Source organism: Amblyomma americanum, chromosome 3 (assembly GCF_052857255.1).
Source record: "Amblyomma americanum isolate KBUSLIRL-KWMA chromosome 3, ASM5285725v1, whole genome shotgun sequence".
Lineage (NCBI taxonomy): Eukaryota > Metazoa > Arthropoda > Arachnida > Ixodida > Ixodidae > Amblyomma > Amblyomma americanum.
This window is the reverse complement of record NC_135499.1, coordinates 199865014-199887403: the sequence shown is the minus strand read 5'-3', so window position 1 is coordinate 199887403 and position 22390 is coordinate 199865014. Positions and strand designations below refer to the sequence as shown.

The 22390-nt window shown below is 47.5% G+C and overlaps 1 protein-coding gene across 1 annotated transcript in view; it reads right to left on the bottom strand.

Annotated features, from left to right (window-relative positions):
• Positions 1 to 22390, bottom strand: part of LOC144125860 (ras-specific guanine nucleotide-releasing factor 2-like) — a 306954-nt gene that overhangs the window by 86075 nt on the left and 198489 nt on the right. The window contains exons 2-3 of the mRNA XM_077659607.1: positions 8333 to 8439; positions 1633 to 1780 (exon numbers count right to left, since the gene is read on the bottom strand). Coding sequence (XP_077515733.1) covers positions 1633 to 1780; positions 8333 to 8439 — 255 coding nt within the window. The remainder of the gene's footprint in view (positions 1 to 1632; positions 1781 to 8332; positions 8440 to 22390) is intronic.

Below are 22390 nucleotides of genomic sequence, written 5' to 3'. Positions count from 1 at the left end.
CGGCAGCTCATCAATAAAGCATGGCCTTCCCGTCCCTGGCAGCGCAGAAAGCGTGATTCTGGTCCCGCAGGCGCTCTTTGGGTTCCCGCATCCGCAAAAGAGTTGTTAATACTTAACCATGACTGTGAATGTCTCCCGAGACCTCAACTGCATTGACATTTCAGCTTTGTTTTGCAGAAATAAAGGAAACCGTGCGCTGTCATTGTAAAAAGGAAAGGAAGAGGAAGAAGCACTTTTTTGTCCTTGATTTCGAACAAACCTTAAAGAAAAGTACTGCGCCTATAATATTCTGCGTAGGAGAACTAAGGCGCCTGGATCGAGGGTATGAAGGCATTCATACGTTTGACAAGGTTAATGCGCATTCGCAATGCAATTGGCTTCAGTGTAGGTTAGGCCTTTAATAACATCAATACATGGATCAATGAGAACTGCCTTTTTTATGGGCAACTGAGGTGTAGAAAGAGTTGCCATCTTACAGGCGTGTCAAGCATTTTCGTACCATGAGCTAACGCTCCAACATATCTCTTTCTTTAATGAGGAAGTTCCGCTTTAAAATTCGTTATCGCATAAAATAACTACCGCTTTGCTTACCGCTGTTTTAAAATATATTTTTTGTACAGTTCAAAGCAGTGGTGGTGGGGTGATTATGAGGGGAAAAAAGAGCGTGAGAACTGCCCCACCCATGGTGGTCACCAGGATAGCGGCTTAAACCAGTCGGCAACACTATAGCAAAGTTGAACTAAGGCTAACTCTTTCCATGCTAGAGCTGTTGGCAGCATATCCACTCACGGGAACATATTCCTTTTGAATGTGAGACCAAAGGTCGTTGTTAGCTGTAACTTAAGAGGAACAAAATTATGAGTACAGTAATAACTTGCACAACCACGTTTTACACTATAACTATAGGAAGTCGCGCATCGACGCCATATGCTCGTTAATGTTTAGGCACACAAGGGCGTTCCTCAGTGCTCGCGCATGCGCTACCTAACCTGTACCCACCAATACTTTGTCGAGGCCGCGTACAGAAATGCTGTAAATTGGGCCTCTGAGTTTCCCAAGGTGCCTCCGACCAACTGCTTGAGAAGGGTCATTACCTCTTATTGCATCTGTTAGCCTCTAACAGGCTTTTCTTGATTCGAGTGTTGCATGGAGTAGACCAGGAAGAGCCATATTGTGGCAGCTTCAGGAAGGAATTGAAGGTCACCTTTTTTGTTTTCATTCGTGCATTGCTCGGCCTAGGTTGGGCTTCCGCAGTATCGTTCATGGACATGACGTTGACTGTCACCTGGGTGCCGCTTGGATTGCGTCCTTTGTTGGCTCACGAAACGACAGACACGCAGATGCTCATCGCGCAAGGTCACACTGATCTCTCTCTCTCTTTCTATGTGGTAGGATGCGTAGTAATCTTTTCTGTGACCAAGAGGAACGAGCACGGGCGCAGTAATTACCCACAACGCTCGTGTGAGGCTAAGACCGCCTGTGGCATGACACCGCTACCACCAGCACTATCTGCGAGCGTTTGTTCTACAGGCGGCGACACACAAGACCAATTAGCAGCTTGCGGAGGCGGCCAGCTGATGGGCGACGCGAGATCAAGGGACAGGGATGAGCCTGCCTCCTGCGCGTGCTCACCTCGGCGCGCAGCTTCTTGATCTCGACGGTGAGCTCCTCGCACTGCTGCGTGTATTGCCACTTGGCCGTCTTCTCGCTCTCCACGATCTGCACCAGGTGCAGGTGCTTCTGCTCCAGCTCTTCCTTCTGCAGCAGCATCTTGCTGAAACTGCACCGGTACGGGGGAGGGGGCCGGACAAGAGCAGGGAGAAAAACAAAAACAAATGCAAGGAGCGCTCACGTGCTGTGACACGAACTCCAGCTTCAACGTATCTCTAAAGAAGATACGTGAAGGAAAGAATGCCCCAAGAGAATCTGTTTGAAGGTTCGGTTGCTTGTTGGTTTAAGTGTAAGGATGACAATTAAGTGGTTCACCTGATGAAAAAAATTAGTGAGATAGATAGATAAAGAGGAGGAGGGAAAGGCAGGGATGTTAACTAGAAAGGGGTTCCGGTTGGCTACCCTGCACTGGGGAAGAGGAATTAGGGGACTAAAAGGAGGAAGAGAAAAGGGGAAAAAGGCATAACACACACAAACGCACAACGCTGTCACAATTTGTCACTCAATCCAGTCGCTCTCAAGTAGGCAAAGAGTGCCTTGTATGCTTTGAGGGCAGTTGACTGAGGCGCTCAACTATCATAATGGGATCAATGCGTGATCATAAAGTCTTCTCGTTTTATGTTAAAATTCTTTTCTACTTTTGTCTTCTCTTCGTAATTTCTTATACGCTTGCCATGGATTTCTCTGCTCATTAAACGTTCCTTGCTGAGCAACTTTGCTGAGTCATTCCTAGTCATTTTTATTTTTACTTAGTCTTAGCCATTTTCATCTTTTATGTGTCATTGTTTGTAATTTTCATTCTTGCGGCCTCTTACCCTCTCTTCGACAAGAAGAGAAGGGGATTTTACTCTCCCCACATTGCCACCTGCCAACCATGGCAGGGGACAGGTAGTAAGTAGGCACAACAGTGCTTCACGGGGTGCCAGGCACTTTTTCTTCACGCTGGGGTGTCTAACGATGATGGATTAATAATAGGTCCCATGGCGCATTTGTGACCAATTGAAGAGGCCATGTGACACATCGGTAGTGTGACCGATGACAACGAGTCTTGTGGCATTGCTATGCGATGACGTTACTTTACGCGGACGACTACAATGGAATCTGGGAGTAGAAGGGAGTGCCTGGCTGTAGCAGCTGGCGTTGTAAAAAAAATTATGTTATGACAGTAAGTTTCGTCTGTGTAAGTCCTTGTCAAGCAGGACTTCCTCTAGCAGCGATTATCACATTCCAGCATCCGCGCATAACCGCTATTCACGTACAGCGATTTAAAAAGTCTTGAGATCGCTTTGCCAGTGACCAGAGGAGCCGCAGAACTCCGCGGTGTGTCGCAGGATCTCTAGGCACTAAAGATAGTGAGATATCGCACATTTCACAGTAATTCTTCTTGATGACAGGGACAGAGCTCTTGGCAGAGATAAAGAAAGAGAGAGTTCTGATGAGAGGGAGAGGGAGAAAGTGAAGGGCGGGAGAGAGAGGAATCAGGCGGGAAGTCCATCGATTGATCGGCTCAGCAGCCTTTCTAACTGGCGTTGAAAGCGTCCGGAGCTGCGCTTCGCCTATGATTGCTCGTGTCCCCCCATGCGGGCTCGGCGGATTCTGCTCGAGATCGACTCATTTGTCCGACTAGTCCAACCCGCCCGCGTCAGAGCCTCTGACAGCCGCTGCTCGGCAGGCTTCGAAGAACGCGCGCTCTCAACGGAACCCCTTGGCGACGTACGTCAGTCTTCTCAGCCGTCTCGTTTATGACCTCGCTAGGGGGCATGAAAGACGTCGCAAGAGATGAGACAGGCCATGCCTTCGCACTTTCCTTTTTTTCTTTTTTGTATTTAGATTGTCTGTTTCGCAGTGCCCATCTTTTTCACCAAGACGCTCGCGCTTTCTTGGGAGGTTTTCCAATACGTCTCTGATGACTCCTCCGGGTTCTCTCGCTCGGATGATCGAGTCAATAGTGTGTGCGCGCGCGAGGACGTGGGTTAGAGAGAAGAATTTAAAAAAAAAAACGAGGAATAGACGCCTTGTGGCTTCTTTCTTCCCCTTAGTCTCTACTCCGCCCACCGGAAAACTGAGCGAAGGAGTGCGTTTAGTGTGGGCCTGACAAAACGCCTGTCACGTCGCTGCTCCCTCCCGGCCTAATTAAAAAGTCAGTCGATCGAAACGTTGGCTGCCTTACATGACACGAGAGGTTAAATGACGCATCGAGAAATTGCAGCGGCCGCTAAGGGGCGCCCTAGTGGCCTGAAGGCGCCTCTACTGATAAACGGAAGGTTTTACGGCCCCCCACTTTTGTCTCAATCTATTCCATATTTTTTTCTTTAATGCCTCAATTGCTATAAATGTTCTCGTAAATTAGATTTAACTTTCGAAAGGCACATATCGCGGAAACTTTTTCCTCGCGGCTATTTTTGTAATTATCGTATCAATTTTCTTCCGGTCGTTAAGTTTGGAGCTATCGGGTGTGTCTTAGGGCCGTTTCGTTGATAACTGCCGGCTTCGGACATTTTTAGTGGCTTAGTCCTGAAGCACTGACGTGACGTTCACCGACGAATGTGGAAGGCCCCTTTGTTAAAGAATTGTTAAGGAGCCCCAGGGGCGATTTTTTTTGTCACCATTTTGCCAAGGAACTGTCCCCGGTAATGAATGAATTTCTCTTGTTCTTGTGTTAATCTCTAATTTTTTAAGTATAATGTTTTTCCCACCTTTATTTCGTTGATTATTTTTGCCTTAGACTTTTTGCAACTATCTAATGGGAGTAGAGGCAAAAAAAATTCTCTGTGATTAGTTGAAAGCGACGCAGACAATTCAATGTCTTAAATTCGGACGCTTATTAACCATTAAACAACCCAAAAGTCGTCAGAATAATTTAAAGCAAACTTGAACACTACCGCATCAAAAATATTTTGTATTATGACTGAACACACGTAATTTCGAGGACGTTTCACGGCAGTCGACAGCATGAATTCGACGAGAACTGCAGTCCTGAACCATTCCATCTGATTCATGGCACACCTTTGCTTCATTGCATCTGCGTCTCTCTATAGCCTCCGACTTCTGCATCTAGTTCATTGCAAGGGAAACTGGCGGCACACCCAAACGCACATTTGTCTCGTGTTTGCACCTACAACTCTAAAGTTGAATTTTTAGTACGTGTTTGAGTTTAGTTCGCGTGCTCTGAAACTGAAGAGAGATATATGAATTGTTCAGATGCGTGGCTGCCGAACGCACTTTTAGGCGTCACGCACAAGCCGGCCTAAGTGCGTACCACGGACGGCAAACCATTTTCTTTCCCTAAATCGCCGCCGCAGGTGCTTCTCCCGAAAACACTCCATAACCACTGCGCGTACGGCGGGCGAGCAAGCGTCGCTCGATGCGGGCATTCACTCCCGGAGAAAAGCGGCGCTCAGATCGAGTTTTCCGACGACTCGCGCACTCACACACGGCCGTATCATATGCTTGGTCGGACGGGTACAAACAACAGCTTGTACCGGCGAGAACCCGCCTTCGCCATGAAATATGGGAGCAGAAAGCCACGGGCAGCGTGAGTGGCCTTTTCTTTATGGACCCTCCGAAGACGGGCAAAAAACGCGCTCCGCATTAGGCCTACTGCACTTTTTCCTGCCTCCCTTTTTTTATGTTTCTTTTTTGACAGCCATACAAAAAGTGCTGTAAGGACCAGCCGAAGCGAGAATGGTGAAAAGAGAGACAAAGTGGACAATCTCCCTCACGCCACCCCCCACCCCTCTTTAAAAAACAGAAAAAAATCTACTATGTAAAGTAACAGAAGCAATAAGAAAGTTGGGGTCTGAGAAAGAGTGAGTGCTGGGTTCTAAAGAACGTTAAAGAAGAGAAGAGTGAAAAAAAATGTCAAAGGGTGCCGTAAGAACTCCTTTAGTCAAAGAACTCCTCGTTTTCAGAGCACGAAAAGCAGCGACAGACTCCTGAGTATAGAAATACATAAAATCTGAATTCTGGAGGCGAAACCGAGCATCGCGGAGAGAAGGAGGCGAGCGGAGATTTGCTTGGAATGCCTGCTTTCGCGGCTTGGCAATTCGTCACCGACGCATGAGTGAACAGCGGACATACGGCATCTCGCCCAGCGGGTAACGTGCGCCGCGCAATGGAAGGGTGGCGTGCTTGGAGCTCCAGTGCAGAAGGGGCTCAAAAGAGTGTGTATAGAAACAGTCCTGTGGCCACGGAATATGGAAAACAAAAACAGAGGCCGAAACGAGAGCAAGAAGTAGAAAGTAAGAGATGAAACGCGTCTTTCTGTTGCCGTCGTTATTCATTCCCTGTACGGCCGCTTCAGGCCCAAGAGCCCACCGCATCAACTCACGCTACATGAACGCGCGCACATGCCCGCCGCAACCAACCTGCGTAGGGGCAGTGTGATGCTTTTTTGTAAAGCGCTTGCTCTTTGAGAGCCTTCGTGCGTGGCCCAGTGCGTTTCTCTGCGTGTATCTCGGTGGAAGGCACTCACGCACGTGCGGCGATGCCTTCCTCACGCGCGCCCGACAGTTTTCGGGCAAAGTTGTGGCGGCGGCTGTGCACAAGGCTTGCGCTAAGACGCACCTTTAAATTTTTTTTATATGTATTTGTCGGCACCCAACGGCAGACGAGCCTTCTCCTTTCACTGTCGAAGTGGCGGACGCGCAATTGGTTCTGCGCTCGCGGCAATCTGGTCCGAAAAAGAAAAAGGATATGATGGAGAGCGGGCGTTTGAAATTAGTTTTTCCCGCGAAACGGCAAAGATGCACCACGAGGAGAGACGCAGAGAGAGAGAGAGAGAGGGGGGGGGAGAGAGGGAGGATCGCCTTCCCTCTCGGCTCGTTTCGACGTTGACGCTCGCTGTGTCGCTGACGTAGTAACAACCCCAGCAGCAGCAGCAGTGAAAAAAATAAAATGAAATTACATGAGCCAACCAAAAATCCTAACTAAAAGAAAGGAATACGAGTAGCGTCGACGCAGAAAATGTTAAGCGTCGTTGCCGCAACGTTTTCTCGTTTCGAAATCCACAACCTGACTTTCTTTTGTTGCTTCTTCACTGTATTCTGGCCGAAGTTTGCCACAGCGAAAGAAATTACCGGCGTGTGTCAGATGCAGAGAAGACGCTCCTCGTATAGTGTCCTTGAGCTTCGCGACATTGCGCTCCGGGTGCCTCGGTCGCGCCTCATTTTCTCTCTCGCTCTCTGCGTCTCTCTTTGTATATTAATCTCTCCTCGTCACTGGTGTCGACAAGAAGGTCTCCGAGCGTTTCTCTCGCAGGCTCTCTCTCTCTCTTAGGCCGCAAGGAGCGATGTTTTCGACAGGCCGCTGGGAGCGCTGATGTGGTGAAAAAGCGGGGACTACATTTTGGAACTGACGTGGGTTGCCTGAGGGCTACTAAGCGTTACTGAAAGCACGCGTGAATGGAGCCACGTGGGGCTGACATACAGGTGCACGCTACCTCTTCTTCGAGAGATAAACACTTGCCGAGCATTCAGATTTCTTAACGCGTCACAGTTGCAAGTAGATGCCTCGGCATGATCCTGTCTTATTCTGCGCATATTTGCTCCACACAATTCCTTCGCGAGGATCTCTTCCTAAGCGATCCACTGCCTAAACAACGATGAGAGACGCAGCATGCTTTAGACGGTTGCAAAATAGCTTGAATTTAGAGATATACTGAAAAAAAAATCTGACAGGACATAATGTACCGTATTACGAAGCGTGGATTGCATTTTCAATGCTTAGTTAAGCTTTCTTGTGTGTGTAACGAAGTTAAGTCAGGTTTTTCACTAAAAATGGAAGCTTCACTTTGGTATTGGATACAGAGACTGAGCGATGGTGATTTAACTGCGTGGATAGTCCCAGAACATAAGAGTGCTATTAGAGTGTCCTGCGGAGATATAATCAGGGATTACCCAGGAATTAGTGCATACAGTGGTGAGTGAGGAGGAAGTGAGTTTTAGCACCCCGCCAGGATAAGCTCTCTTGGCTGCAGAGGGAAAGGGGCAGTTCAGGTAAGGAGATACGATACAGGGCGTCCAGCAGTAGTGCTAACACATGAATTATTCGATGGCGTTATCATAAAAAAAAGGTGAGGCAGGTGAAAAGCGGACAGGGAAAGGGTATGTAAAGATCATTTCTTCCGCGTGGACAAGCTCACGGAAGCCACCTTATAAGATGAGGAGGAGGCAGTCCTTAATGGTAACGCGAGATGTTTATCTGGTATAATACATGGTTGGCTACTCAATGTGAGCTTTTGTGTGGCAACCATGAAAAGCATAGGGGAAGGTACGGAATGATTCACACTGGTACAGAAGTCACGCGCACACTCATGCACACATTGTAAAGATTGTTCTCACGCAGCATATCAGTTTTGAAAAACTGTATTGAGGTACTGCTATGCCACGCACTACGTAAATAGTAGGTGCGACGAAACTATCATGTGCGCTCGTCTGTGCTGCCCGAATACAATAAACACCCGCACTCTGCCAACGCATTTGCAGGCACGAGTGAACTTACGGGCAAAACTTCGCATTCACTTGGCTCTAGTCACGACGGAGAAGGGGCCTTTCAACAGTAGGGCTCCACGATCGGTTAACACGCCGTTTTAACACACTTTATAACATCCCTGGTACGAGAAACAGTCAGCTTTGCCAGGAGAGCTTAGCAGAGGGCTTACCTTGCTGTGTCGATGGCATGTACCCAGTTGTTGCACTCGGCCTCAGTTTCGGCTTTCAGCTCGTATTGCCTGGCACCCTCTTTCCGGTAGCTGATTGTGAAACTGTACTGCAGGGCAGAAAAAAAAAGAAGACAAAGCAACATCGATTAGGTAAAAATTATGCTTTGTGATTGAAAAAAAAAACGCCATGAGGTGGCGTTGTTTGCATCAAAATTCAGTGGCAAACGTACTGGTGGTTTGGTTTTATGCGAAACGACAAATGCGCCATTGCATCTGTACTTTTTGTTCACTCAGTGTCCCGTCGTTATCAAACCAGCTCCTATATCGCTTCATGAAAATTCGCAGTTTTTCGCTATCGGTAGGTGCTCGATTGCACAGGGATAATGACGCACTGATTATGAACGTGCAGTCGTTGCAGCTCCTTTCCTAAAAATACTATAACGTTATATAATGTGCAAAGTTATGTTGAAGGGTACACAACATCAGCTAGTGAAGTCAGCTCGGACGTTTCCATTACCCATCGCACTAAGACAGTATATTTCTTGCTACTTCGAACGGCCACAACTTTTTGAATACGTCCTTATTCCGGTCCATTGCGGGCTGAAGAGAATTTGTAGGTTTGCAGGGTCGTTCATAATGGCAGAGAGGTTTACACAATACTCACATCTATGAGGTTAAAAAAAAGTTAACTGACGAATGATTTTACTTAGTTCATCAGAGGGCGCTACGCCGCCCTGGTCATGCGATGGGGAGAAAAATTCGTGCCGGCTCTCCCAACTTCAGCCAGACTCTCCGGAATCGGAAAAGCGAAGATGACAGGGAAAACTTTTGTGGAGACAACTACATGTACTAATCTGTTATTTGAAGGAAACTCCGATTAAGCGAGACTAAAGTGAGTTCCGAAAATGGCGTACCACAGTTCGCTCGGTGCACTCTCCGCGTCACCTAACTTTTCTCTTCATTTTCTGGACAACCTTTCGTCACGTGTTTCTTCCAACACTTAAGAGCAAAGAAACTTCCCGCGGCGTCGACTCTGGGGGTTGTGCAAGCTCTGGGCCAAAAATTCTCCCAGCTTGATCTCCAGAAGAGTTCCGGTCTTCTTTATTCGTTTTTTTCCCTGCGCAGTGAACCCAATGCAGGATCTGGGAAGCGAGCAGAACTTCCGCCCTTGTTTCCTGGCGTCCTGCATCCCTATCTTCTCCGGCGTCGTCCATGGCTTCAAGTGGCTTCGGCCGAAGAGCCAGTGTGTACGGTCAGGGGCGCCTAATTCTTCCGGCAGGGCGCGGACATTTCCGGCTTTCAGTAGCGCTGCCTCTGGCCTTCTCTTGCAGGCGCTTCCGGCTGCCGGCGCGGTCGCAACCTGGCCCGCCGTGAACCTCGTTATGCCGCCCTCTCCGACTCGGCTAAGGGTTTCACCAGAACGCGCCGGAGTGTGTCTTGATGCCACCGGCAGCGACCCAAACTAAGCGAAAGGCGAAACAAAGCAGCGAAGCCCAGAAACGAGTCGCTTTTATCTTTATGCTAGCAGAGTACAGTCATCAAGGCTCGTCCAGGGGCAGAGCCCATTTTCGTCGAGACGCGAGGCGCTAATGCGCTCTGCTCACTGCCCGCCGCCTCCAGGGAGCTCCTCGTTCGTGTGCTTCGCGAAGCTCAACCTTCTTTCAGAGGCCGGGAACGATAAGCGATTCTTGCTGTACGGCTTGCGTGACCTCTAGTTCTGCAACACACACACACCTTGTGGATAGACTTGCGCAAGACTACGGGTCATGCCTAGCATCAACGGTAGTTCGGAGATACGAAGCTTTCGCAATGCAGCTCGAGACGCTGCCTTCTCATTGCATCTGTCTCTTTCACAGTTTCCCTCTGTTACCAGGGTCTCTTGCGAGAAAAATACACTTTGTAATATCGCCGGCGCACCGATCCAGCATGGCTGTGTAAAGATCGACATAGTGCGCACGAAATGTCACGTTTTGGGAGATAAGAAAAATATCATTCTAGTGCGTCCGTGCTTTCATGAAGACGTCAAACCTTCCTGCGCAACCTGCGAAGGTGGCGTGTGCCATTGGGCAGCGTCTTTAGCATATTCTTCACAGAGCGCTCAAAGACTGGTAGACGTGGGTGGTTCAGCTACTTCTGAAGATTGAAGTTCTTGAGGAACACTGCCCACAAGGGGCATGTTGTAGCAGATACAATTATTTTTCTCACCGCGCGGCTGAAGCGCGCTGATTGCCGACAGTATTGTTATGAGGCTAACGGCACGTGACTAAGCGCAATCGCCCCTAGAACTCACCGACAGTCATATGGTTACTGCTAACACTTTGCTGCGTTGCATGCTTGAGATGCGTAAAAAAAAGGAGTGGAAAGTTGGAAATAGCTCACGGCTTTAGAAGCCTAGCGTGAGAAGGGCGTGAACAAGGAAGCACAGACTGCGATGAGACTCATACTATTGGCTACCGCATCCCCTGCTTCAGAGATCGGCATATGGACGCGTTCCAGTCGCCAACCGTCTTTTCGATTCAAGAGTCGGTTGAATTCTTTCCTTGCTCGAATCTCCACTCATCATTAAAGAACGCCCCCCCCCCCCCCCCCCCCCCCTTCTTCTTAGCTGGCGCATGTTTTAACTTGCTCAACGCTAGATGATTCTAATAAGAAGTAATCGCGTACATGCAGACATGCCGCCAACTCTTGTACTTCTCATCAATTTTGGCCCCGTCTGCCGGCTCAGCGCCCAGATGCTGCCATTTCTATTAGCGCCTGACGGTCTACGCGCGCTATCCTGCTTAGGAAGCTAATCTTCTCTCCTCGGGAACGTTCCTCAGTACACGTAAATGTGCCCTGATCCATCTTTCTGATCACTTTAGAGCTCCCTTAATTCACTCCCGTTGCTGGGACAAGCCCCGGTCGCCAACCTCGTCTCTACGGCAACGGGATCCCGGGAGGGCTGACCGTTACCGCTGGCTCGTAATGTATAGCGCCTGGAAATCTAGCGCAAGCCTCCACGACACTCGCGTGCGGACCAGCGTTCGATCGCTCAAGCCAGTTGTGTAAATGAAGTGAATAACTTGAGATTTTACTTGAGGCAGCTGTGAGCCTACCGTGTAAACTGCATTTGGCAGGCACTTAGCTGTGGTGCCTATTTTTGTTGCTTTTCCGCGGTATTTTCCCGAAAAACGCCCAGAGCGAGTTTACTGGCTCAGACTAAAATTACTACATACTTTGGCGATAGGACACATTTCCTGGCTAAGGCCTAAATCAATGAAACTCTCGAGGTGATATCGTTCAGTATCGTGGCTACCTGCTGGTTGAGTGCAGCAAATTATCTGAGCACTGGCATCCATCAATCTCCAAACCAGTCTCGCGTGCAAAAGGCTGTGTGAAGCTAGGTCTTTCAAGGTTTGCTCACTTTTTCATATACGCCATGTTGAGGTTTTATGCTGTATTTACTTTTCCCCTGAGGCATGACTTGCCAGGAACTATTGTTCTTTATAACCGGCTTGCACACGCATCTATCTTCCTTTCTAACGGGTTCGAGTCAAAAGCGACAATTTTGAGTTGATCGCGAACTTATTGCAAGTTCATCTTTAGTCTTTTGGTTCGTATTTTTTTCTTCTGTCTTTCCTTCGAATGAGGTCTGTTCAGGACAGCAGGGCAGACAAAGATGTCTTTTACCGCTCTACGGGAGGCATGTTTCGTTTGGTATCAATTATATTAACCTTGTCTCATATACATCTTCCACTGTGAAAAAAATTTTAGTTTTTTGGGTGAAAAATTCTGACTTTCTTCACCCTCCTCGAGTTGCCAAGAAACTGTAGTTCAATACCCGGCACTCCCCGCTTCCCGTTTCCGTGGATAATGTGGCTTCAAAATGACGTTCCTCTGAGATAGGTCTTCTGTGGGCAGTCTTTTTCCTTATATCAAGTTATGAGAACGTTCAGTCCACACAAGGCAGCAAAATGCTGCAAATCTGCGACTAATAAAAATAGAACGACCCAAGCCCTTAGAAGAGACTTATGCCAATGGGAGACACTAAGCAACTAGCACTAGAGCGAATAGTGTCAAAAATGTGTTTTGCGCTGCCTGAAAAAAGTATTTATCTTTGAAAAAAAAAATGCTACTTACATGTAAATACTGTATTTAAAAAAATTTTGTCACAGTGCCTTGCAGTGAGCGAGACACGAGGCAACTACAAGAAATGAGGTTTGCGTCCTCGGGACCTGATTATCCTGGATCTACGATGGGACATTTTGCCACTACCTGACGAAAAATGCGATGCTGTTAACGGGGACCACACTGGCGAACAGGCCAATTTCGCCTCATTTGGTCGCTTCTGCATACCTTTTTTTCCTTTTTCGTTGTGCATACTTTTGTTTAGAATGGCTAGCTTAGAAAACATCTGTTTTGCAGCCAGAGTTGTTACTGGTTTGTCCGTCGCTGAAGCGGGGCTAATCGGAGATGGCAGTATCGCCGACTGCGCTGGTGAGCACAAATTTCTCCGCCATTGGTCGTGCCCTTTCGTGTCCGTAATAGACGCACATATCAGGGTTCTTTTTCGACCGACGTGGCTTGCTTAACTTCATCACTTGTTTTGCACAAAGTATGGGTATTCCCACTCACCATATCCCGTTCCCTTAGTCGAACCATGTGTCAACATAAGTGTCCCGCATGGATGCATCACAATCATTGTACAGTGGTTCACTGTACATACATGTATAAATTTCAAAACACATTATGCATGCCTTTGTTGTATGAATCTATTTACATTTCATTATTGGTACCAACAAGCTCACTGTATGTAATTGTCATGTTTATCTCATCGCTACACATTTGTATGCAGCGATCCATTTTAAGCTGTAATAGTGTGTTTTTCTTGTGGTCTCTCTTCTGATATGCGTCCTGTCTAATGTTCTATGTTCTATATGCTTCCCGTTGTGGCTCCTCGTCTCTTAGTGAATGTAAAGTAAATGTTTTCTAGCCAGTCACTTATAATTTCTGTTGTACTGGCGTGTCTTCTTATGGCCTCGGTTCTGATATGCGTTCTGTCTAGTGTTCTTAATGTTTCCTGTTCTGACTGCTTTTCTCCTTGTTAAAATGTCCAATAAAATTTTTCTAACGAGTTGCTTATCTGCAGGTGCCACCATATAAGTATGACGGCATCTGTAAATGCTTTTAGGAAGTCATTACTGAACAGCCGGCTGAGCGGACCCCTCTAGTCTATCCCCCCCCCCCCCCCCCCCGCACCCTCCTCCTCCGATTTCCACCTTACGCTTCCACTTCGCTCTCTTCCACCGCTAGCCCTCCTCCGGTTTTTCATTCTCGCCGTGGCTTCGTTATCGCCCTACTTTCATTCTCCGTTGTCTTAGCTTTGCTATAGCTCGCCAGGTTTGGCCGCCGCCGACGACGCACAAGCCAGTAACGGAGGCCAAAGTGCTTAGCTCTAAAATAAAACTAACAGTTACGCCGTCTCTCGATGAAATTAATGATTTGCGTGACAAGCGCAACAGCAGTAAATTTTTCACCTAGGTGCCTGTAGTGGACACCTTAATAATTAAGCATCCCGTATAGTACTATAGCATGAGTGTATTAATAAACATACAGGACTTATGTGAGGGATGACACTGTTAGATGCTTCCTGTTAAAGACCCATTTCTGCTGTTTTCTTTAAATGGTTTTTTTATATACTCGTATGAACATTTGAGGCACGCTATTCGCTTTGCCCCATATATGGTCATGACAGCGCTGGCAGGGGCGTGCTAATGTCATCAGTGAGAGGGTCGTTTGTTCACCTGCACATCGACATCATGAAAACACACCGACACGTTCTATTCTCCACGTAGTACACCGTACGGAAACACTCCGTTCTCGCAAGAACAAAAACAAAAAGACAGTAAGAAAAAGCGACTTTCTGACCCCATGGCGCTGCGCGTTGCCTAACTGTGGCCCCGACAAAGAAGGCGCTTTCACTCGCTCACTGGTGCTGCCCTCAGCTGTGGGCAGTACGCACGCTAAAGTGCACGAATGAGAGTCAGCTTTCCACCAACAAAGCGCAGCACCGCCGAGGCGGTGTCCCACAAAGAGCACCGCCTTCATTACCTGAGTGCAATAATTTAGCGGCAGGGACGGCAATTAGCGTCCCCTTAGTGCTCCGTTATACTATCTTGCGCTGCCTGTTCGTATACACGCAACTGAAGAACACCGTCTTTCGACTTGTACTTTCGCATTACGTGTAGCAGAATAGAATAACTTCCTGTTTCTGGGTGTTGCTATTTTCATAGGCGAAAGCTCATAGTTATTGTCATGTAAAAATTCCATGTGCGCATGAAAAGAATGCTTGCCGTTGAAACGATGAGAGGTGTACCGTTCGGGAAAAGCTGAGAGATGAAAACGAGAGACACAAGACGATGGCTATCCTGTGTGTCACTTCGCTCGCGCTGTGCACACCCCATTATGCTTCACCAACTAACTCAAGCTGCTGTCCTATAGAAATGATGTCACTCTAGGTAAAAGTATATAAGCAAAACACGCGGTGCCTAGTTTAATATGACTTGGCGCTGGTCACATTTCACTAGGCACTGTGTTTAGGGGCTTGATTCATGCGGTTTCCAGCTGTTACATACTCGTCGTAAAAAAAAAAGAAAGAGTGTGAAGCGTAGTAGTCGGACTTCGTTTTTATGACCACAACGTATTAATAATCAAATTCAAATAATCACAAGTCATACTGGACGCGCTATGCGATGCCATTAAGGGTCGTTTAGCTTCCAGCGGCTCTACGGTCGAAGTCATTGCTTCTGCTCTGTTTTTTAAAAAGCCTTTTGTAATCACGTCGACGATGAAGCGCCTGGTTAACTTCGTCCTCTTTTTCTGGTTCAATATAATCTTGAATCAATTTCAACTTCTTGCGCTGTTTGCCAACAGATCCGGCGGATCAGTCTTAATTCACCCGCATGTTCGTCTATGCTTGCAGAAGTGATTAATTTTGGGTCTGCACAGAAGTTCCGCTCACCGAAGGATGGTTCGTGTTTACCGGGCAAGCGGTTGTAATCCGTAATGTGAAGAGATTATCGGGACTTACTGGGATCAAAGTCTGGAACGAACAATATTCGTATGACTCACGAGTGGCTCACATTATAAGCGTTTACTGCCAACGTTAGTTAGCCTTTAATTATCATTAGACGTCTGGTGAAAAACAGAGCGCGTTGTAATTGGTAAGGCTTGGACGACAAGTTAGCGCTAACCGAGAGCTTTTAGTTTAACTAGAGCTGCATATATAATCAGCACGTATATTAACAAGAAGCGAGTGAGTGCAAACTGCGCGAACAAGACGGGACCTAAGGCACACAAAAGGACAGAGAATGCGCAGGTGGCAGGTATAATGAGGCAGGTAAATACGGAATACGTGTCGTTTTTTCGGCGCCTTGTAAGCTGAAAGAAAGTATGACCCCTTTTCTCAGAAGAAAAGAAAAATACAAGAACAGAGCGCAGGTCGTGCAAGAAAAATCATCAGACCAAGTTCACTAGGTGTGTCTCCGAGGTTATCTGCCAGATACCTCTATCTTGCTGACGGGCTTACATAGGCCAAACCGGCTGGTGCTTCAATGAGCGAGCCCTGGATCATATAAGGTCGATGCACACCGGCACAGACATCAATCTACCATTGCACTGCAAAATCTGTGACAGCCGCAACTGCGTTTATTACCTGCACAAGACCGCTTTCCTCTCTAGTGCACGCAGCAAAACTGAAAGAATCGAACCTTTCCTGATTGCCAAAAGGGGTGGCGACTGCGTTAGCTCGCCCTCGTTATCGCTATCGACACAAGAGATAGTTTTTAGAAGGACATGTTCGTGTTTCACACCGGCTCTGATTCTCCTGTAAAATTCTGCTGTTGTTTTCTATCGTCTAGCCGTTTGGCGATAGTGTTTTTCTTGTTATGTTCGTGGGCCTTATAAACCATGTGCTTTCGCAAATAAAATCAGCTGGAAGTCTGCGCTTTGTACGTCCTTTTATGTGTCTTACGTCCCGTCTTGTTCGCGCAGCTTCTACTCATTCGCTTCATTATGAACCAACTAGCCCGCCATAACGTCCTTGTTCAGTATGTGAACATACGTGCAGCTAAAATCTTCTTAAGATTTGTAAAAGGAACATCTTATCACAGCTTCGGAATTAAATAAACACAACAGCTTCGTCTTCAGTGCCCGTTTTGAGCATGTGTATTGACTGTTTCGTCCACTTCGCGTACAACACGAAAAAAAAAATCTACACTCTTCAGATAGACTCGCCTGCTTGGGCGGAGTACCTCTGCGCTGCAGAAATGTCATCAAGCGAAGTCGCGGAAACCGCAATTCGCTCACCCCTGGTCTTTTTTTTCTTTTCAGCGTTTGCTGGTTCTATAACGAGCTGCATTCGCGCTAGTTTTCCAGAATTGGCTGCTAAGCCTACATGTTTTCATCAGCGAGCGCCGGATGCAAGGCAAAGATTGACTCCCGCTGAAGCACCAGCATAAAAGACGGCCCGTTCGAGGAAAAGCAGGTGGCGGAAACGGCGGGAGGAAAGCCAAGCTCGGTAACGAAGGAAGTAAAACCAATTGAGAAGAAGGAAAAAGAGACAAAAAAAAGGAAAGACTATGCTCTGATTTAGCAGCGTGAAGGGCCTGGGGAGATGGAGGGAAATGGGGGATAGGGAATAGGGGAAGGGGCTGATGACGGCGCAGTTCCGCAGAGAACTCACTGGCAGTCGTATTCTCGAGGCCTGTTGTTACAGTCAGTCCGAGTTAATTCTATTTGTGGCTCTATACCTTTTGCTTTTTTCCTTTATGCGCCGATCGTTGTTGCCAGGGCGGCACCTCGGCTACATCGTGAAAGGGCGCTGCGCTCTGCCTGACAGTGGAAACAGCTGCAGCGTTCGGGCGCAGCGCAGCTGTTCCTCCGAAGACGGGTCTCTAGAGACCAAGCCGGGACATGCAAGAGCGCGGCTCTTAGCTCGTGTCCAAACTGCGCGGCCGAGTTTTTCGCGTGCCAACCCAACCACTTCCCTCTCGTTGTTTCTTGCTCGGCCCGCGCCTACAGTGGAGCCGATTATCGTGGCAACAAACACTACGCCCTAGGCAGAGCCGGTACGGTTCGCTCTTCACCGGAGTAGATGCCTGTCCAAACTGCTTCCTCTTTTTGTTAGTGCGCAAAAAATTAAGGCTTCCGAGGCAGTTGGCATGTTAAGGGCAAACCGAAAACGGAAGAGCTGGCTTGTCGTTAGGCTCTCGTGTAAACGGAGTTTTCCGCCCAGGCCGATAAGGCTGCTGGCGAAGCGAGCCTCTTTCGTTTTTTTTTCTTTTATCGTGCTACGTTGTGTCCGTGCTAAAACCTCTGCCGGGTTTCGACAACTCGGGACTTTTGCTGTGCTGGGCACGCTGACTTAGTCAGCCACCGGTTTTTCTTTAGCGCAATGTCCTGCATGGTTGTGTTTCCCTGACATAGTTAACTTCGTCAGAAAGGCTGTTTTTTTGTCGGCCAGAAACCGTGTTTAAGCCTAGCTGTAATCGCCATTCTCAAGGCAGCCGTGCGCAAAAAGAAATAAAGTATCCACGAGGAGACACGCGCTTGCGAATCTGTCTGCTCAAGTTCGAGTAAATATCGACTTTTTTACTCACGAGTAAAGAATACATTTGGTGAATCGTGAGCTATCTGCGATTTTTTATATTTTTCCTGTTTCTCAACGGGGCTCCATGTTCCCAAACTGCTTGCATGCGTCGCCATCAGTCCCTCTTTTTAGTCGGCTTCGAAAATAAACTGAATAATGCTCGTGGAAGAACCTTAACGTTTCCACAGTACACCTTAGCGCTGTTCTACTGATGTAAACTTAACTACGCGATTCGTTAAAAAAAGAAAAAAATTCTAGGGATGAATAGAATACCCCCAATGCGAAAATCGAGCGCAGCTTTGTACGTGTCTCAGGCTCTGTAGGGTAATTTTTTGCTTTGCTCGGTCGTCAGCGCGTCTCGCGACGATATTAGTTCGATAGTAGGGTTAGTTTATGAAGACGACGGTGTGCAATGCACAGCTCGAGATAATGTGTATATTAGTTCGATAACAGTATTAGTAGAAGACGTTGACGATGTGCAATGTACAGCGCGAGAATGTGTTGCAGTTTAACACGAGCTGTGATCGGCTGCGGTGATAGGCTGTAGGGATCGGCATCTTGCGCACTCGCGTTAACACATCGTGGCCCTTGAGGCCAAAGCGCACAGCGCGATACAGTAGAAGGTGTTTCTACAAAGTACACACCGAAGCTCTACCTGTTTACTCGTGGTTCCATAGGGAAAACATTTCTGTGCCTTATGTTAACTGCCGTCTGTGTAGTGCATCTGAAACCATTGAACACAGTTTTATTAACTGCAAGAATGCGATTTTTTTGGGATGTGTTGCAGAGGACGCTACAGAAAGACTATTTTAAATTGCTACTGTGTTCGTTACCTTGCGGCTACTCAACCTGATTACGAGCCATATGATATCTTTTTCCTCATTAGACTTCATAGCGCATGCTGGGCCGCAATGTTGAACCTCTTGTTTCAGCCAGAAACCATTTCAGTCGAATGATTCTCCAACTCGGAGATATTTATGATAAGAGGGACTTTCTAGCGGAGTGGTTCCCACTGTTGAGGCGGTGTCTATTTTTGCCGGTCTTATAGCTACGTTGTTTTCTGCCTAGCTAGTGCAGTGCCGTCACTAGCAGTGTGTTTTGTAAATAATCTGTATATATCGCCTTTCTGTACATACATTACCTCGTGTAGTAAATACCATGTTGCAAAAAAAATGCAGTGTGATAGCCTAGTGCTTTCGTGCAGTGGCCAGCGAAGCTGATCTGTTCGCGCTGCCACGGGTTCGAATCACAGTTGCGGCAGTGTTTATTTTTATCATTTTTTTATCGTTTGGCTCAGTTACACCGACGGCGGTGACGCGGCTCAACCCAGGAACGGGCGCTTAAGAGCTTCGCTCGAAAACCGACATGATCGTCAACATGTTGCCGCGCACTCCCGCGGGACGGTAGCACCAAGCCACGCGCATGCCGCGGCTCGGTGTTACTTACACTGTGGGCCATGCATAATGGCACTTGTTCATGGCCAGCCAATGCATCCATCAGTGAATGTGGCGCCCGGCGTCTTCGATTATCAATGTACACACAGTCATCGCCCGCGGCTGCCTATGGACAATCGATGCCACTGATGCGTGGCGTGCGGCGCAGGCTTGCGCGATTTTGTAGTTCGATTCTTTCAGTTCCAGGGCGCGGGATTGCACGGGCATCGTGCTCCTGCCTCCATTCGCGTATTTCGTCAGGCATGTCTAGACTCCGAATACAAACTGCATTTATTATACGAGATATATCCCAGCTCCCCCATAGACAACTAGTTTTTGTTTCGTAACGACAGGTCGCTCTAAATTACTGACAACACAGAAGCTATTATTCTGTCGTCACTTCATACTTCTAAATTAATACTTCTTAATTAATGCAGTGTGAAACTATTAACAGGGGCCGACTACCGCGCAGATTAGTACGCGCCGCGTGAAAGTTCAATGAAGGCCTGTAATCTTATGCGAATTCCCAGCAAAATGAGTCGCTCAGTGCTACCCGCTAGGAGCGCGCTAATCAGGTCGCCAAACCGAGTCAGTGCATCACGGTGCGGTGTTTATTTAAACTGCTCGTCCGGTCCAGAGAAAGAACTGTTTTCACCTTTCTGTGCGCACAAAGCGAAGGCTGCTTACATGTCCGGATTCGTCAGACTAAACTAAAGAAAGCCAGGAGGAACTTCCGATGCGCAAGCCGGCAGGTTAGTGATCGCTCATTTAATCGTAAACAGAGTGTTTTTTGCGTTTCGCTTCAATAGACAAGCTGCCGCCACGATCTCGTGCTGTGTAGTTGCGGAACATAATAGCCGCTGAGGTTCTTCGAGGGGGCCTTTGGTGAAACCGAGATGCAGAATTGCGGTAAATTCAGTCTCTTCATTTAGGTAAAAGAAGCGTTCAAATAATGCTGTTTTATCTTTGCATGCCCTAACGCCATTTCCATTTGTAATATCTTCACGAAGGACGTCGCCAAGAAAGCTTGAGTAACATAAATAAGCAACCAAAAGAAAATCAACATCCGTGCGTAGCCGAAACGGGTCATCTGAGAATAGAGAGAGCGAATCGTTCGCGAATACGGACAACGTTTCAGCTTCGGGTAGCACCGATAAATTTCATTCTGGTCGCGCGCACTTTCGAGCTCCTTTTGTAGACAGAACCTTTCCACACCTGTCTTAGCCAAATAAATCTCCCGAGCGAGCTGGCAGGAGAAAAGAGAAACCGCCTTTCGCAAGGGCTCCACTGAATCTGAAAGCTCTTAAGAAACGTTCAGGGCTGAATGAAGCGCGCTTGAGTGCTGCTCTCCACGCACCAAGCCCGAGACCAACTTTCAGCTTGCCTTGTAGTTTCAATGCAGATTGTGCTTCTGTCTGCTTTTTATATTTTTTTCTTCGCGTAGTGTTCCTTGCGCTCAGAGGCACACAGCACGCGAAAGCGAGTGGATGGACAGTGCAAAGAGAGCCGGTAAAAAATGACCCGCTGACGCAACGGATTAGCCGATAAAGGCGGGTCGGCTCGACAAGCTCCGCTGGTCGTTGTTCGTCCGCGCACTTGCACGTCGATAATGCTGCGGTAAAAGACATTCTATTCCGGTTACCGCTACCGATCCATCAGTGTATTTACTCTGGGTGTGTTCTCGCTAAAAAGTGAGAAAAGCCGAAATGGAATTGAATGCTCTTGGCACAATGGCAAATGGACTGGTGTTCGGAGGCATCGAGAAAAATCGTGGCGCCCATCAATGGCGCGTGAAGCGAAGCGCATGGAATTGCGTAAAGGAAAGAGAATCAAGAACACTGATACGGTCGCATGTTTAGACGTCAAAAGCTCAGCTGAATGAGTCTGTCGTGGCCATGAGCGACGCGCATTAGATGCTATTGGTGAAAGGTCGACAGGGTGAAGAAATTTTTTCGCGAAAACTCTCGAACAAAGAATGGCAGATGGATCGGGCGTGTTGCGGTATCATAAGTACCACTAGAGATAGTGGACCATAGCATGGCCTTATCTGGCCGGCTGACATAACTCGGCGACATCCACTACTTCGCTATCTGATAACCTTTCTGAAACACGGATTCGCCTAACATTGCGCAGCAAGCATGTATATTTCGACAACTCTTCTAACGCAATCGTTTCAGCGCAGCAAGCTTAAGTTAGCCTCCCCGTTCTCGAATGTTGCCAGACTTAGCGCCTATACATATTAACGCTACAGCGTTAAGGGTCCCGTCCAGCGCAGAACCCGGCGTCGTAGTTGGCGTATCGAGAAAATCAGGATTGGTTGAGAACGTCGTGACGTCATAGGTGGATTACATAAATTCTGATTACGTGTTGCAACATGACTCAAACGTCATCATGACATGAAAGAGTGTAAAGTAAATTAATTTCACTGAAAATAAAATCGGGTTAGTTAGATCTTAATTAAAACTGTGACCATTGCGTCGCATATGGCAGACACGCTATCCATAGGCCACCGAGGTATGTTCGCTCGACAAGTCAAAGGGAGGGCTTGCGTGTCTTGTCTGACAGCCTCCGTGCAAAGGGTACCATAGGCTACTGAAGGGACCAATTAACGTTATCGCTTCATGCCATCAAGTCGGAGTGTTTCCCGAATTTTTCTGTCATTCATCCCTGAATATTTCTTCTATCAGCTCTGCACTATACCTTTCTCTCCGCATAAGTTACCAAAAACTATTTATTTGCGCCCACGTCATGAGGCTCCCAGTAGCTTCAACCGCATCACTCTAAATAAATCATACAATAATGCTGTACTGGGGCGCCCCCCCACGTAGTGCTCTACTGTAATGCAGGTAGGAATATTTGAACGTTGCTTAACAGCTTCACTTCTACAGTATCATCAATAATCTGCTTATACTTATAGAAAGAATTAATGAAAAGTAGTTGCGAATAATAAGCCTGCAGACATAGCTAGAGAATAAGGCTTATGACAGATGGCGCCGA